This window comes from Varanus komodoensis, unplaced genomic scaffold (assembly GCF_004798865.1).
Source record: "Varanus komodoensis strain SLA01 unplaced genomic scaffold, ASM479886v1 scaffold2, whole genome shotgun sequence".
Taxonomy (NCBI): Eukaryota; Metazoa; Chordata; class Lepidosauria; order Squamata; family Varanidae; genus Varanus; species Varanus komodoensis.
The window spans coordinates 23,147,752-23,166,003 of NW_025335568.1; the positions used below are offsets into that span (position 1 = coordinate 23,147,752).

The 18,252-nt window shown below is 37.7% G+C and overlaps 1 protein-coding gene across 3 annotated transcripts in view; it reads left to right on the plus strand.

The window, feature by feature from the left end:
* Positions 1–18,252, plus strand: part of SEC24B (SEC24 homolog B, COPII coat complex component) — a 43,604-nt gene that overhangs the window by 12,553 nt on the left and 12,799 nt on the right. The window contains exons 1-13 of one of the 3 annotated variants that reach the window (XM_044428586.1): positions 2,024–2,061; positions 2,849–2,953; positions 5,804–5,884; positions 6,536–6,726; positions 8,287–8,462; positions 9,569–9,671; positions 10,550–10,676; positions 10,932–11,041; positions 12,006–12,118; positions 14,176–14,294; positions 14,759–14,814; positions 15,568–15,774; positions 17,105–17,228. In XM_044428586.1, coding sequence (XP_044284521.1) covers positions 2,851–2,953; positions 5,804–5,884; positions 6,536–6,726; positions 8,287–8,462; positions 9,569–9,671; positions 10,550–10,676; positions 10,932–11,041; positions 12,006–12,118; positions 14,176–14,294; positions 14,759–14,814; positions 15,568–15,774; positions 17,105–17,228 — 1,510 coding nt within the window. In that variant the 5' untranslated portion in view covers positions 2,024–2,061; positions 2,849–2,850. Of the gene's footprint in view, positions 1–2,023; positions 2,062–2,848; positions 2,954–5,803; positions 5,885–6,535; positions 6,727–8,286; positions 8,463–9,568; positions 9,672–10,549; positions 10,677–10,931; positions 11,042–12,005; positions 12,119–14,175; positions 14,295–14,758; positions 14,815–15,567; positions 15,775–17,104; positions 17,229–18,252 lie in introns of those variants that run through there. The other 2 variants (XM_044428584.1, XM_044428585.1) reach the window with 2 other exon arrangements.

The following is an 18,252-nucleotide window of genomic DNA, read 5'->3' on the forward strand; positions in this document are numbered from 1 at the left end:
ATTTGCAAAGTCACTGGCATAGTCATCACAGTGTGTTGGGGCGGAGGGTCCCAGCAGATTCATTAGATTGAACTTTTATTTGATTTAAATGTTATATTATGAGATATTTTAATTGGAATACTTTAAAATTTAAAAACTGTATTATGTATTTTCTTTATATTGCTTTAAGAAAGAAACAAAATTATTAAAAATTATTGGCACTAATTACGTTTAGTAACCCAAAAACTATGTATGATATGCTAACAGCTGCTCGTTTGTTTCATTAGAGCCAGTGTGGTATAGTTGTTAAAACTTTGGGAATGGGACTCAGGATATCTGGGTTTTAGTCCCATTCAGCTGTGAAGCTAAATGGGTGACTTTGAAGCAGTCACAGACTCTCAGCCCAACCTACCTCATGGGATTGTTGTGAGGATAAGATTGAGAGGAGGAAGAGAATTATGTAAGCTTCCTTGAGTTCCTTGAAAAGAAAAAAAAAAGGCAGGCCATCAAACGAACACCTTCTTTCACTATTTCATCATTCCTTCAGTTTTGCTTTCTCTATCTATTTGTTCCATTCATCTGTTTCATTGGTTCTGAGATGAATTTGTATTTCACTGACATAAATCTTATATAATATTTATTAAATTTATTTATTGTTAGATTTCTGTACTCCCCCTTTAGCCAAAATGGCTCTCAACAATTCAATAAAATTCTCAAGTGAAAGGGGAGGAAGTGGTTCTTCTTTGTGGTCTCACAAGTGGACTCTCTGTGTATGTGTGGAGCTCATTCGGGAAGATTCCAAAGCTGATATCAAGAAGTGATCTGTTTTTCACATATAATACCATCATGATTTGAATGTAAATAGTTCAGATATTAGCTGTAAAGTTCATCTAAGGTAGTCAGTGTAGATTAAAATACTAGAATGATTTGGAAATATAGCTAATACTGAATTCTTTGCAGAAAACTGGTTAGAGTCCAAGAAACTTATCTATCCTTGTGTGCCCTACACCTCTATCTAATCAGCCTGGTTGCTTGCTCAAAACCAAATGTCATCGAGTTACACTGAGTAAGCATCATTGATTATAGAATTGTGACCTTAATCCTGTCTAGCTGCAGTGCATTTCCATAATGTGACTTTTACATATATATTCACGTGTAGCTTTTACTGAATGTAGTCTGATTGGCAACAGAAGGTCTTCTGTTGAACCTAGGGAATATCAGAGAGTTGGATAATGGAGAGTTTGTCTGCTATGTGTAAAAGCAGTAGCTTGGATTTAACTTTCTAGATCATGGATAGGTTTCTCTCATGGTTATTTTTTCAAGGGTAGAGAGCTTCAAAATTTGATATACAACTTGAACCTTTAATGACAGCAGGCATTCCCCAAAGCATGTTTTAATAGATATTTATAAGCACTACCCCAACATGAAAAACTTAAATGTGAACAATTCCATTTCTGTGAGTGGAAATGGATTTGTGAAAAGATCCCACTTTTTTCTAGTTGACTTTTGATAATTGATTCATGTGATCGCTTTTGCTATATATAGCCTATGTTTTAACAAGTACATATACTTGTCTATATTGTCTATTAAGTATAGATTATTGAAAATAACTCATTGTTATTTTCCCTTTGGAAATTTACATCAAATGTACATTCTAACATTGACTAGTGAAATGTATGTTTGTCCATATGTAATTAACATTCTTCACTGCTGGGGTCAAAAAGAACCACTTATTTAAAATATATCCCAAACAGATTTTTAATAAGATCTCTTACAATTTTCAGCTCATGTATGGTGTAATCTCTAGCATCACATGAACATTTTCCATAATATTTAAGAGGCAAGTGTTTCTCTAACTTAGTCCTATTGGAGTATCATCACTGGCAGGGAACTTATAAAAGGTTATTGTAAGTGGTTGAAATGAAATCTGCAAAGGGCAGTATGTGATTCTAGGTGTAAATAAGTCTTTCCATATGTGCTAACAACTTGCCTCAGTGCCTTGTTAAGGGATAATTTGTTACTCCAGTACAATTTCTGATTGCAGGAGTTGCCGGGACAGGTTTGAGCAGATGCAGCTTTAGGGTAAGAGTTCAATCAGATTTCTTCAAGTTGATGGCCATCTACGCATCTTACTTTTTCAGGATTTTTCAAGATAGCATTCCCTCTGGCAAAATGCAAAGTTGTGTCACCATGGCATTTCATGTCTTTGTGCTGCCCTTTGCGAACGCATAAAAGCTTATTAGTGTCCTCCCAGCAAAAGAGCAATAGCTGCAGAAGATGACACTAGGGAGTCTGTTTCAGTTATAAAGGTCTCATTCACTACCCCCATCCATAAGATTTCTCTCGATAAGCCTTTGCTTGTGTGGGTCTCAGTTGAGAAAGCTTCAGAGGCAAAGGTGCTAGCTTCATGGCCAAGAGTAACAAGAGGGGGAAATGCTTCTATGTCAGGTGTGATGGCAGTGAGTGGGGAAGGGATGCTGGCTGCTCTACAAAGTATAAGAATGTGGTTTTCAGGGATGTAGTATTACCCATAAAAGAACAATTATTATTTTACAACCTAAGTTGAAGGTTAGAACACCTGTGTGACTTTCTCTTAATCATCTGGTGGATAAATTGTGTTTTTTCTAATCCTACTAATTTCTTTGTCCGCTACTAATACTTAACCAAACCACAGCTTTTAAAAATGCCTGCTAAACTTCTGTAAAGATAAAGCTTTTCTTGTATTGATGGGGTAATTCACTCACTTTTCATGTTAAGATGTCCTTTGCAATGCCTGATTTTGGTGTCACTTTTAATGCTCTGATTTGTGCTTTCAATTTCTTGCTTTTGTGTGTGTTTGATTCTTGTGTTTATGCTTTCCACTTCACAGGCATGCAGTATGGTGGATATGTTAATAATCAAGCTAGCTCTCCAGCAACTCCCTTGTCATCAAGTTCAGATGATGAGGAAGAGGATGAGGAGGATGAGGAAGCAGGTCTGCTTTAGCTTTGCGCCAGTATTTCTCACTTTTCATGCTCAGTTTTGATGGCATTATTCCACTTCTTGAACAAAAGTGCATAAAGCAAGTTAACCAGTTTCTGGGATTATCTACCTAATTCAAGACAAAAATGAAGTTGAGCTTCATAATTAACGATAATTGAAGAAGAGGAATAGAACGGTTTTCACTAAGAGATAGTCTAATCCTATAAATGTCTACTCAGAAGTAAATGCCATTTAATTCATAGAGACTTATTTCTAGGTAAGAAATAAGTCCTAGGATTGTGTACCTCTTTTCCTTAATAAGAGTCATGGGCATGGACAATATATATGATCAGTTTGGAATCTTCTAAGAAACTTGTCATAGCTTCCAGCACATGATAATATTGCCATTACGCTATGTTATCCTATTGAACTGTTATCCTGTTGACAATATGTTATTGTCTTTGCTGTAAACATAAAAATTGCACATAACTCTCCTTTTATCACTAAACCTGCCAGAATAATTTCACATTTTTCAGATAAGAGAAAGTTACAGAAAACCAAAAGACATGATTATAGAAATACCTTCTGAGGCCAGTCACTTTTGTCATCTTGTGTAGACAGACTGTTATACATACATGGTAATGGGCTTGCCAGTACATTTCATGTGGTACATTTTGTGTTGTAATTAGTATGTATGCAGTGCACACATTATTTCAGACTCAATTTGTTTAAGCAAAGTTTTTAAATTAAAAATAAAGTACCTGGAGATGCTTGAAACCAAAGGGTGTTTAAACTTTCAGTTTCCACAGTTATATACCTTACGTTGTGGTATACAAACACTTCTTAAAAATGAATATTTAAAAATGACATGCTTACTGCTGAAATTACTGGTTGTCTTATTACCAGTACTTTCAGAAGTAAACATGTTACTTCAAAATCTTCCTTTAAAAAAATCATTGATACCACAGGATAAAAATTAAAAGTATTTAAAAAATTGGTTGTACTGTTAAACTGCTTCTACTTATGTGGACTCAGATAGAATAAGGGAATAGTACCAACAGCAAACACAGATATACCTGCTAATAACCTGGAAGCATCCCTTCCTGTGACACTGTTGAACTTAATTTTAAATTCATGTTACATTATTAATGTATCAATCCCCACAAATTCATTTTTCACTCCAGTATAGTAAGAAGATCTTATCTTTTTCCATTCTCTTATTTTCTTATATAAAATGCCTCAGTAATACAGATTAATTGGTTCTGCATGTTCATGTGACTTGAAAGTTTTTCTTGAGGGATGTTACATTGTTTAGGCAGTGCAGTTGGTCCATCTTTGTAATCTATTTGAAGCAGATTAAAAGCTTGATGCAAATAAAGGTTGTCCAGGGCTTTTTCAGAAGCATTCAGTCTCTTAAACATCGCAGATGAGGGTAGACTCAAGCTGTTGTGAGTCAGGAGTATTAAGAAAAACATACTGCTCTTTATTCTTTGAGTCACATTTATTGGTGACAGCTTATTGATTGATTTTCAATCTCTTCTCCCTTTCTCTTTTCCCCCCTCTCCCTGCTTTTTTGCTGCTGGAACTTTTGGAGGATTGAGTAAAAACAGAAATGAATTAGAGAAGCTGTTTCCACATTTCATAGAAAACAAAGAACTATTTGAAGTAAACGTGGCAGTCTATGTTGAATGCTTAAAACCATCTGTAGAGTTGGAGAACACAATGCAATAAGTTTTCTAGTATACCAAAAACATAGTGGAAATTATGATATTTATTAGTTTTGAGATAAATTTAACTTTGGGCTTCTTCCAAAGGTAGATTAAGAGCCAGATATAAGATTTGGAATATTGCTGACCAGAATATTGAGATTTTCTTAACTTCTTTGAAGTTGGTGCCCAATTTTGCTAAAATGTAAGCGGTGAATGGCAGGTAGTATCTTTACTGTAGAGAATTGTATCAATCTTCTGGCAGTTTTGAGGATTTCAGTGATGTAATAAAGGGTTTTTTCTTCTCTGCACTTGTTCATGCTTTCCTGTTTAAGTTAGCTGCAAGACATTGCTTTGATCTAAAGCTTCCCTTTCTCCAAAGCACAAAGTTCCTTCCACTGGATAAAGGGAACCGTGTGTGTGTACCATGCTCTGGTATACATACTTCTGAGTATAATGAAAATCTTGAATGAATGAATTTAGCAACAATGTCCAAGCAACTTGTATTCCTGAAGGAGGGTGTTGTGACTGACTAGAAATGGAAGCAAGTGAATTTGCACTAAGCGGAGCTCTGGCAGTAGATGCTTGGAATATCCTGTCTTATAAATACACATGTACCAGCCTAGAGTCTTATGTTTTTCCAGATTTGCCAATACTTTCTTCTAGGTTTGAAATAATTGAATGAGATGTCATAAGTTTATTCTTGCATTAAAAGTTTCAAATCATATTCTCTGTAATCTCTCTCTCTCTCACTATATATATATAATGGTGTGTGTGAGAGAGGAGGGAGAGCAGGGGAGTGAGTGAATGAGTGAGCAATCAAATGAATACAGGAGCATGGAACTTTAAATGCAAGAATAAACTGTAACCACAAAAATTTTCCAGCCTAGTTTAAAAAAAATCTGGTTTTGTGCTTTCAAACTTTTTTTCATTTATTTGGAATAGGTGCTAGTGTAGCTGTGCAGACTGGCAGCTCTTGTGTACAAGTGAGAAAACTAAAATCCTACCTTTGGTTAACATTAGATGTTACTGGTAAAATATGCCATTTCTTATAGACCCTTGCAGTTTCCTAACAGATACTTAGAAACATCTGTCACAGCATGCCGTGTCACCTATTACCTGTTGAATAAATACATGTGAATATGTTTTCATTCTAGCTATTGACAGCTCTTCCACTACCAGCAGTGCATCTCCTGTTCTGAACAATTATGATACCCTTGAAGGCGGTGGCTATCCAGGTGAATTGCGTTTTAACATTTTAATATTAACACCGTGTGGTGTGTGTGTATGTGTGAGAGAGCACCTCACTAAAAGAATGCCTTGGCTACTTGGCTATTGGGAAGTATTAAAATGAATTAGATAAATAAAACATTTATACAACTCAGATATACAAAATGAATGGCTATTTATGTTACAGGTATTTCTAGATATTATTTCCTAAGGGTTCAGATTCACCTCTGATGAACTGACTTACTGGCTAATTCTGCCAAGGTTGCAAGCAAGCATACTCAATTTACAAGCTAACTCCATTGCATTTACTTCAGAGTGTTAAAGTATGTGAGAAGGCTTATATAATACCTTAATGATTTATTTTCTGCTAACATACTATTCTGTTTAAGAATAATCTGAAATTTGTTTAATATTTAAAACCTGGATGGCACTAAACATACTAATGCGCTTTTACTTATGGATTGTGTTCATATTAATTTTATTGTTTTGTATTAAATACTGATAAATGGTAGATACACTTCAACCAGATATTTAAGCTTAAGTCCAAGTTACTACTTTATTAATGTCAGGAAGCATCATTCACCCTCATATTCACCTGCTTTCATTGCAATACTTGCTGTTTTGAAGAACATGTTTTAAAATTTTTTTGTCCTATTTAGATGCATGTTCTGCAACAAGTAGTCCAGCTCCTGCTCCATCAGTCCCCCAGACATCTAAAATGTCTAAGCCATTTGGCTATGGATATCCCACTCTACAGCCTGGCTACCAGAATGTAACACCGTCTCTACCACCTCCTGCCACAGAGCCCAGTAATTCTGCATATAATTCTGGATTTCCTCAATATCCACAGGTCAGAGAAGAATAAATCCATCAAATCAAAACTCGGTGTGCTTAATATAGTTTGTGACACAGTGAATGAGAGAGCATTGAAACCTAGTTACATATGAGTAAGAGGTTTCATTCTAATATTTTAAATTCAGCCTATTAATTTTCTTTGTACTTCAATTAAAACAAAAGGACTATTAGATTTTCTCTGTTGTCTATGGTTTTGCTTTCACAGTAGCAAGAGATTGTCTTTGTCTCAGGTCCCTTGAAAAGCCATACTTTGAATGGGCTTGTGATCCCAAAGTTTGGAGTGTGGCTCAGGGGCTGTAGTGGGATGGGAGCAATTAGGTGATAGGCTTTATGCTAGTGAAGGCAAGTTCAGGTCATTACGGCTGTCATGCAGTCTCTGCTGCACAAACAGGACCCATGCCCTGAAGTGCAGCAAAGAGGATGCATGAACTGATCAGGTACCCTCATCTCCTGCTCCAGAGAGTACTGCTGGAGCAAGGTTTGTGTACGTATGTGTGTGCCCGATTCATGCTCAGGTAAAAGTGGGTGGGAATCGTCTGGGCAGTTCTGAGGAAAGGGCCAGTGCCACCCAGCTGATTTTTCTGCTGCCACCCACAGTTGCACCTGTGGAGAGCACCTTGAATACATGAATGGGAAGAATTGGCTAGGTTGTAGTACCAGGCTGGGTGTGGTTGATTCCCCTTGTGCTGTCCCCAGTGTACCTGGAGAAGGGTCATCGCCCCAACCAGTCATGCATGTGAGGGGCTTCCTGCGTATGCATGAGGAGGGCAGTGGGGGAATCACCTGAGTGGCGCATCTCCCAACCAAGCATACCACCCAGCTGATCCTTGTTCTTTCTGATTATATGCCTGAGGAGCTTCTCTCAGGCATGCAGTTGGGGAGGGGGTGGCAGGGGAATCAGCTGAGTGGCACCATTCCATACTGGGCATCACTGTCCAGCTGATTCTCACCCCTCCTACTAGTGTGGGGCTTTTTTCAGGTGTGCAGCAGGGGAATCGATTGACTGGTGCTTCTCCTTTCTGCAACACTAGCCAGCTGATTGTCTACTCCTGCTCAAGAAAAGATCTTTGGGGCAGGAAGCAGACAGAGCAGTAATGCAGAATGACAGCTGTCAGTGGCACTCTCTGGTTAGCCACTTGGCAAGAGCAACAATGGGCAGCAGCAATCTGGGTCTAATCTTTGTCCCATTATGGTTTGTGTTGGCTGAATTCGGATAACACCACAAACCATGGCACTACCAAGAAACCATAGAGCAGACTGTTGTTTCTGTCCATGGTTTCTAAAAATCAGACATACTGTACTGAAAAACTGCAACAGTGTTTGGATGACATAACAGACAAACAGTGGTAGAAAACCACAGTGTCTTATCATGTGAACCCTCACAAAATGCAGGATAGAAGAAGGGATAGTGTATTGTGAGTCTGGAACCCTGTGAGGAGTTGAATTTACTAAAATTAAACATTACTAGAGATGGATGAGCAGAGTTGACTAAGTAGATTCTGATTAAGATACTAATGCCATAGAGTAAATGTTTACTTGAAAATTTATTTTCCAGCAATATCCTACAATGAATCAACTGTCAGCTAGCCTTGGAGGACTAGGTATACAGCAGCCAGAAAGCCTGAGACCTGTCAACCTTACTCAAGATAGAAATATTCTGCCTATTGGTCCTGTTCCACCTCCTGTGCCTAATTTGAACTCAGACCTGAAGAAATTGAACTGCAGCCCAGAGTAGGTATAAAACTTCCAGTCTTAGGCATGCTAATTGTTTTACCAGTGCTGGTTTTATTAGCACCTGTGTGGGGAAATGTCCCTAACTGATGCCCTGATTTCATAATAATATTTTAAAAACATTTTTCCCAAACAAAAAGAAATTCCATTCTTATTTGTCGAAATTAATATTACATTTGTATAGCAGAAACAAATAGCAGATGGGTTGACAATGGTTTGTCTAATGGACCTGACCTTCAGGTTCATATGCTTTGTGCCCTTGATTTCTTGGAATTGATAAACCATAGTTTGCCAGAGCATCTTCATCAGCATCTGACTCATAGTAATTGTTACAGACAACATTCACAAAACCCATTTGATTTTTTTGAATTTTCAGCTCAAAACCTGGTTGCTAATTCAGGTTTAAGGAATAAGTCCAGAGTGAAATTAACTGGAGAACTATATGATTTTGCAGCATTTTGATTCTTAAAAGATAATACAGTAACCAGGATGTGAAATAATTGTAATCTTTTTCCAGAACAGCTGGAATAGGTGGCCTGAACTGACTTGGTAATAATATTTGACCCATGGGTGTGGCACATGTTGTATGACAGGGTCACTGTATTCCTTTGCATGGTTAACATACAAAGCTGAATGGCTTTGGTATGGATTTAGTAACCATTCCAACTCTTTGCAACCTTCAAATTTTGTCTTGATCATTGTGACATGTTAGAAAGTGAAAGTGCTTGGCAACTGGGGCTTTTCCTGTTAGAATGCATCCCTGAAAATGCATGTTGACACTAACTGTTCTGTCCATTAGAGATGCTTTTAAGGATGAAAAACTATGAGCTTAGAGTGTTTCATGCTGGGCGTGGGGAAGAATTTATTTGGAAAGGGATGGATGGTTGCATTACTTGTTCCATTGAAGAACTGTTAGTGAATGAGTAGTTCAAGTCTTGAATTTCGCTTTATGTACCTGAATACTTTCTGTCATGTAGAATTATTTGGTAGTCAGCTCTGGTTACTTGGATAACATGGTAACCCTTGAGCCCTTAGGGTTTTTTTGTACAACAAATGATATTATCAATCATGACCTTTGAAATTAACATTAATGATTTTTCTCTTAGCTCATTTCGCTGTACATTGACAAATATTCCACAGACTCAGGCATTACTAAATAAAGCAAAACTTCCTTTGGGGTTGCTTCTACATCCCTTCAGGGATCTAACGGTAAAATGACTGTTTTAATTATTCACACGTTTTTATTAGCCAAAGTTAAATTAATTGATCAAATATTAGACTTTAAAGTATAAAGTATATAAGATGATAAAAACTGAAGTTGTATTATATAATTGTGAATCACTCATCATGAAACCAAAGCACAATATAGGAAATAAGAAAGAAAAATATGTTCAGCAGATTGTTGTTACTGTTTTACTTAGATATTTACTTATGTGCAAGGAACATAGATTCAGAAAAGATAACCTCAGAATAAATTGATGTACATTGGTATCCTTTATAACCTGATTGCCAGTGGCCAAGAGCATATCCTATGGCCATCTATCACCTTATCCCCCAGAGAATGTCAGAACAGGCTGGACCATCAACCTTTGGAAAACATACTAATTTGGAGGGCCCTTCCTCTGTCTTTGCAGCTGATGCAGTTCTTTCTGTGTTCACTGGGATTGGAGCCCTTGCCTAGGGTTGGGGTAGGGAGGAATGAACCATTGTTGTCTTCCAACGAATCCTGGCAGTGCCTCAGCCTTTTCTCATGAGGAGAATAAGAATGTTTTGATTGCTGAAATTGGCTATTTAAATGTGTTAGCGAGTGAGGGGAACATAGAGGCAATTGTAGCCTTTGTGCTCCTCCTGCCTCACGTTGGATTCCTGTAATCTTCCAAGTCTGCAGGTCTACAGATATTTGCACCAGATGGTACCTTCCACTATTCTAGCTTTCTTGATTGCAATTAATTTAATAATTATTTGAATAGTGAAAGGCTTGGATTTGTGGTTGACAGCTTAAGGTTTTGAGGGACAGGCAGTCAGTTTCACACATTGTATGAAGTTCTCCTTCAAATTTATACGCAACAAATTTCTTTATTCTGTAGCAATTACCTGTGATAACATCAAACACCATTGTGAGATGTCGATCTTGCAGGACATACATCAACCCATTTGTTTCTTTTATTGACCAAAGAAGGTGGAAGTGTAACCTGTGCTACAGAGTTAACGATGGTAAGTATTTATGAAACTGCCATTTTTAAGGGATGTGTGAGGAGGCTGTGCTCAGTGAGGTTACTGAAGCTTACCTTGTGAAAACACCTAATTCTTTTCCTGCTGCTGCAAGGCAGGCAGATCCCAGATGCAGGCTGGTGCATTCCCCTTAGAGTACATTAACTGTTTGTTCCACGCATGTCATTGGACATGTTACCAGACATGTAATCTGTACATTTGACCATGAATGATGCACTTTTTTCTATGATGGTTTAGTTCCTGAAGAATTTATGTATAATCCTCTGACACGATCCTATGGAGAGCCTCACAAGCGACCAGAAGTCCAAAACTCTACAGTAGAGTTTATTGCTTCTTCAGACTACATGGTGAGTACATGCTTTTGAATCATTTGGTTAACATAAATACTCATGTAATTTGGGGGGTATTGTTTGTTTGCAAATGGAGGGAGTTGAGAATTTATGTCTACATCTTTCCTTTCAACCCCTTTATTTTCTTTGTAAAGGGCCTGTGTTGATGTAAAAAGTAGTGGTCCCAGGAACATACAACAGCAGTTCAAACAGGTCATGCCTATAAATCAGTGTTATGCCAAAAGTTCTTCCACATTTTTTACTGTTTCCTTTCAGTTGAACATTTACAGATAGCCATAGGTTTTACCATTATTTTTGAGCTTTCCTTACTTAGGAGGTGGCTGAGGACCATGTACCAGTGTCCTCTATTTCATTTCTTTGGCAGCCTGTAGCTGCCTTTGCTTTCCTCCCTTCAGTTGAAAACCAAGAAGAGGATATCATGTGGTATTCCTCCCATAGGACTTTCAGATCAGGAAGCACAGGCAGCATGCAGGGGTGCAGAGTAGTGGACAGATGTGAAAGAAAAGAACACAGCAGCCTCTGCCACCTCACAGTGATTGCATAATACCAAATATTGCCACCAAAAGAAATTCAAAATAAATTGTAAAACTCCTTGAGAATGACACAGAGTAATAGAAGCCTTTTTCATGGGCAAGAAAATGTTCAGGATATTGGGGGCTGGTTTCATACAGGCAGCCACAGCTGTATCGTGGAGGATGCAACATGGGGTCTCGACTGCCAACACAGTTGTCACTTGCAGTAACAGCACAAAAAAATCAAAAACCCTTTGAAAAAACAGGAGCTGTGAAATAACTGCCAAAGATGAACCCTACCTGTGAGAAGCCATTGGGGAATTTTTCTTTGCCTTTTTATTGCCCATAACTAGGGGCTTTTTTGAGAGGCCATTTGCACAAAGCTTGGTTATAAAAAGAGAATATAAAGGATCTTGTCAGTAAGTTTAAAAATATGTTTTATTTTACAGCTTCGCCCTCCTCAACCTGCAGTGTATTTGTTTGTGTTTGATGTGTCCCACAATGCAGTAGAAGCTGGATATTTATCAATTGTCTGTCAGTCTTTGCTGGAAAACTTAGACAAGTAAGAGCCTTCTTGTTTTTGTTGTGTGCATATATGAGCTGGATACAGCAATAATTACTGCATCATCTATTGTAAGCTTTGTTCCCCTGATAATGCTTTGTGCTTCCTTTTGTGCCCCTGTTGCCAGATCCCCTTTTAAAAGATTTGTTGGATTGTTACTGCATGATTTTTTCTACTTATGTCTAATCATTCACATGCGCCCAAACAACAAATGTTAAGATCTTTAACAAAAAACACAGTGTGTCTACACAGTATTTGAGTCATCCAAGTGGAAGAAAACTCCAGTGTTTAGAATAATTGAATTCTATAACTATTTTTTGAGGGATTGCAGGTGGCACAGTGGTTTAAACTGCTGTGCTGCTGGGCTGGTTTATCGAAATGTCGCCGGTTCAAATCTGCACAACGGAGTGAGTTCCCATTGCTCCATCCCAGCTACTGCCAACCTTGCAGTTCAAAAGCATGCAAATGCAAGTAGATAAAAAGGTACCACTTCGGTGGGAAGGTAACAGCATTCCGTGCACTTCGGTGTTTAGTCATGCCGGCCACATGACCACGGAGACTGTCTGCGGACAAACACTGGCTCCCTTGGCTAGGAAACGGAGATGAGCACCACTCCCTAGTGTCAGGCATGACTGGACTTAACGTCAAGGGGAAACCTTTACCTTTATAGCTATTTAAAAAAAATACAATTACTGTGTGATCAGCATTCAAATGGTGGTAGCAAATATTTGGCTAAATCTGGAGGAATGTGGTTGCAGGAGGAAAAGACCAAGGGGCATCATGTAAGATTTAAGAATTGGTAGAAATGTGCAAGGAATCCATTTGGCAAGTCATGGCAACATGAAGATTTCTGCTTTAAAATGGGCAGCAATTTGTACAATTTTTTAAAAAATAAAAATAAAAAAGCTCAGGAAGTTCGGAGCTCAGAATTCATTCACTTCTCATTGTTGCCAGCATTTGAGCCTTTCAAATATGACTTGAGCCAGGTGGCTCACCATCACTGGGACATAATTTGTTGCTAAAACTAAAACAAAAATCACAAGCAGTATTTTAATAATAAACAAATGAACATAATAAACAGTATTTGTTGGAACATAAGCATGACTGAAAGAAATCAAATACTGTACAAATAATAGTATGAAAAATTAGAAGAGCAGGAAAGAGACAACACCCCGCAACTGTATAGGAGCTTTTAAAAACTGAAAATAATCATTAAAATAAGGCTATTTGATGTGTACAAATCATGTAACCTTCAAAGGTAATTCTAGAGCTGATGCCAAACAGGTTGAAATTGCCAGTGACAAGTGAAGTAGGAAATACGTCCGACTAACCAAGTAGCCAATTAGAAAAGGAAATTTTTGTGCAAATCAATGTTTGTACAAATGGTGCTACAGATACACAGATCCTGGTTTTCACTGTGTGCCGCTATTTCAAAAACTTTTCTGGAATTCAAACATAAAAATCTGGCATGATCCATTTCTGATTGCTAAATTTTTCCCAGTGCTGCACATCACTAAGAGTTAAACAGCCCTTCAATAGCCCATGCCTTTTTTTAGAGTTATTTGAGGGATTCCTAACCCTCAGACTACTCCACGACCAGGATTTGTATTGCACAGGGAGACACAGCAAACCGGGCTGCTGCTGGCTTCATGAAGAAATGGTCCTCACAGTGCTCAGCTCAAGAGTATAGCCCTTATTGGTAAATTTACCCATGTCATGCAATCCAACTTATAGGTCTGCCCCTTGTGGGTAGTCACCAAGGAAGTGGCAATTGAATGAGCTGACTGTTCACGAGAGCTTGAATGTCTCCTGTCCTTCTCCCACTGCTTTCCACTTTGCTGCAGTTGACTGTTGAGAGATGGGAGGTGAAATGAGCGAGAGCCAGCCACATGAGGCTTCATAGATAAAGAGAGGTACAGAACTGCTCTAGGCTGTACACATTTGGGAAGTACCCTGTCTTTGGGCATCAACAACAGTCTGTTAATCACCTTTTTCTAAAATTAGAGACTCAATAATACACGTGTGCTAAATGTCTCAGGATTGTTTTTCTTTTTAAGGTTGCCTGGAGATTCAAGAACAAGGATAGGTTTCATAACATTTGACAGCACTGTTCAGTTCTATAACTTGCAGGAAGGATTATCTCAGCCACAGATGCTAATTGTCTCAGAAATCGAAGGTAAGGTAGTTAGTTTCTCAGAAATTGATAGAATAAAATTGAGAGATTTAATTTGGGAGATATGATTATCTTTGATAGGTTGTTTAATACTTTGGGATATTGAAAGTTTTTCAAAGGGTAGTAACTGAAGTCATGAACTGAAACAACTTAAGTGCTCTTAATGTATGCATGGTAAATGGAGAAGAGTAGTACATTGTGTGCTAGGCCTATAGAACTGGCCAATGTGGTCTGTCTGTAGTTCAGGCCTGCAAGATAAAGTGAAGGCCAATCACTGCATATTGATTGTGCTGCCAGCATGAAGGGTTGCAGCTAGAAAGTTAAAACAGCTGTTACATTATGTTTCTACAGAAGTTCTGTTTTCTAATCCATGGAAGTCTTTGCACATGCAAGTATGTATGAATGGTCTTTTGAAAGTACTTTGTGTTCAAATAGTAGTTCAAAACTAAGATATGTTTTCTCCATAGATGTTTTCCTGCCTTTACCTGATAGCCTATTAGTTAATCTGCATGAAAGTAAAGAGGTAAGGTGGATCAAAATCCAATGACAATTTACAGTTTAATTAAAAGCCAAAATGAAGAAATTTTGCTTCCTAACTGCTTTGTTCTTGATTAAACCAATTGATTTAGAAATGGGGTGCTAAGACTTAATAACAACCTTAGGCCTGATTCCAGCTTCCAGTTTAGTTTTGCTCCCTATGGCATAGTATGATTCAGAGAGACAAGGACTGATTGAGCGGATAAAATAATGCTTCTGCTCTCTTTGGGATTGTATTTTAAACATAGATTCTTTTCAGGGTGAAAGCAGTGGTCAGCCTTAGTACCTCAGAAGGGATATATCCAGATAGAGTGGAATGACCTGGAGTGTAACCTTTGGTCAGTGAAAATTGCAATGCTGCCCATTTGAAAGAGAACCACAGGCAGAAATGAAAGAGAGTAGCTTGCTGGAAATAAATAAACTCTATGTTCATGACTGTCTTATGTGTTGTCCATACAACCTCTATGGTTATAGAGGAAAAGAGAAAAAGACAGAATGTGGCTGTGGGCACAAAATCCTTTTATCTTTCCAAGCGACATGGCTTTCATTTTAGAACAATCAAGTTTTAGTCCTGATGGCTACAAAGATAAGTTTTAAGTTGTGTAGGTGATGCACAGAAATCTCAGAATCTGAAGTGGTTGCATAATACATATTTCTACAGTTGCAAATGGGACTAAGGAGGAAGAACGGGAATAAACCATGCATTTTTCATACCTAATGCTATTTATCTGTTTTCCAGCTAATTAAAGAATTATTGAGTGCGCTACCAAATATGTTCACCAACACAAGAGAAACACACAGTGCATTAGGCCCAGCCCTTCAAGCGGCCTATAAATTGATGTCTCCAACGGGTGGCCGCATATCTGTGTTTCAGACGCAGTTACCATCCTTGGGATCAGGATGCTTGCAGTCTAGGGAAGATCCCAATCAAAGATCAAGCACAAAGGTACTTTGAACTTCAGGGCAACTATGTAGCTAATAAAACTGAGCTGTATCTGTTGTATAAAATAGGTTTTGGCTGAAGAATTTCAGTTTCTGTTTCAGCAAAACTAGAGTTGAGCCTTCTGTATATAAACATAGGCTTGAAAGTATGTATGCAGTACTTACTAATATGTCAGAAAACTAGGAATGGCCTCATGGATTTCTGTAATTCTTTGTCCTTTACTAGAATTTCCAAAAGTAGAATTGACTTTGCAAAATTAGCAAACATTTGTTTAACTGTTTAAATTGTGTTTTGTGTGTGCAGAACATGTTCTCAGTTATAGTTTTTATAGCTATAGTATTTATAGTTATAGTTTTAAAGGCTGTTTAATTTCTCAGGTGTTATTTGAATTATATTTTCACAGAATTTGGATGCTTCTGTGAGGTTTCTGGAAAATAATAATAATAATATTTTAATTCATTTCTTCTTATCTTGGCCTTTATCGTTGTGCTAAGAATCTCATGAATTGATGAACCAAATTCCTAGTATAATTTTTTAATGTTAACTCTCAAGCTTTGTTAACATTAGAAATCTCACAGAACACTCTTTAACAGTACACTATATTAATATTTTGTTTTGTACATGATGGTACAGGTTTATTGAATTAGTTAAAACTATTCAAAAAGAATAAAGTCAGTATTTCATACATCTCTTTTAGCAGAACTGAGTTAATACTAGTGTGACTTTTACAGAACAAATGCTTTTTTTATCATAATGCTGATCATTTTCCTGCAGATATGTTCACCACAAATGGTATGACTGGAAAAGGAAAGCATTCCAAATACCCACATACTTGATAACCTTAGCTATAGTACCTGACAGTGGCATGTTAGCACATTACAACAACCCAGGTGTTGCATTTTGTTTTTAAACCCTGGGTTGTTGTAACCCTGATTGCTCCTGTTATGAACGGGAATGACCAGATCCGTCCATGGTTCATTTGTTGTGCACAACCAGGAAATCTAGCTCTTCTCTCATCCAGCCAATCAGAGTAGTATCCTATGATTTCTATTCCACGTTTTCCGCAAATCACAACAAACAGCCCAGGGATAGATGTTTTGGGCTGTAAGCCTCTATCATTCATAGTAAGAACAATCTGTCAGTGTATCCCAACTTGCTTGTTCACAATAGCCTGAATTGTGGTGAAGTATGAACTGGTCTAGTGTTTAAATTGTGAGATTAAATCCTGTAATTTTATACATAATAGTATATGTTTAATTTGTAAGCAATTTAGAAAAAACATATTTTGTATTTTAGTTGCAACATTGTCCCAGTCCCATACTTTTTATTTCAGGTTGTTCAGCATCTTGGTCCAGCAACAGATTTTTATAAAAAATTGGCATTAGATTGTTCAGGACAACAGACAGCTGTGGATTTGTTTCTTTTAAGCTCACAATATTCAGATATGGCATCTCTTGGTAAGGACATTAACTTGCACAATAACTTCAATGTTTATTGTGGGTTTGAAGGCAGCATTTTTCATATTCTGTTCAAGTGCCAAGGAAGATCCCAAAGTTCAGAAATCCTTTTTTGCTTATTTACATGCTTCTAATAGCTCAGGCTTGCTTTTGAAATATCATAAGGCACACCTAATCTTTACAGTGTTGAGATTTTTCCATGAGATTCTGTACTTTGGTTAGTTCGTGCAGCACCTGTACTACCAATTGTTCTAATTGAATGGATCATAGTACATTCCTCTATATCTGATTCCAGAGGCTTAGTTCTTACAATTTGTGCTTCTGCATAAATATGGCTAAGCTGTGTGAACGGAGCATGTTGTGTGAATCCCACTTAATTAATGCACTTTTAAAAACATGGGATGAACAAATATACCAGGGATAGGCAGTGCTGTGGCCTCCAGATGTTTTGGGCCATTCTTATCAGCCAGTCAGCATTGATGATGGGCAGGAGTGCTGGGAGTTGTCATCCACAGCAGTTGCATGCCAGATTACCTGCCATAACATGCATAATTTCATTGTTATTTGACTCAGAAGGAAAGGACTGTGTTTACTTCTAGCACCAGCAGGACACTCCCCCTTTCTTACTTCACTAATCATGTTGCTTCTTTAATATTCATACTACAGGACAGATGCTATAGATTTCAATGGCACTTTTTTTAACCTAAGCCTGCCCATTATCTTGTTTCAGAGAAGTACACTAATACAATTTAGCTTGGATTTTTAAAGTCTCATTTTTAAAATGTAAAGGGATGTTGGGAGAGAAGAAAAAGTGACTGATACATGCTACTTCAGTTTTCCTTGCTTGGCCTTACATGGAAATGTTCTTTTAGGGAAATATAGTTATCCTCATTCATTTGTCAACCTCCACTGGCATTCAGAAGCTCTGTGAATTCACTTCAGATTTGGTGCTTAGGGGTACAATCCTGTGCATTACTTACAGCACTGTCCAGCCAGCATGGCTGGCTGGTGAGCATTAATATTT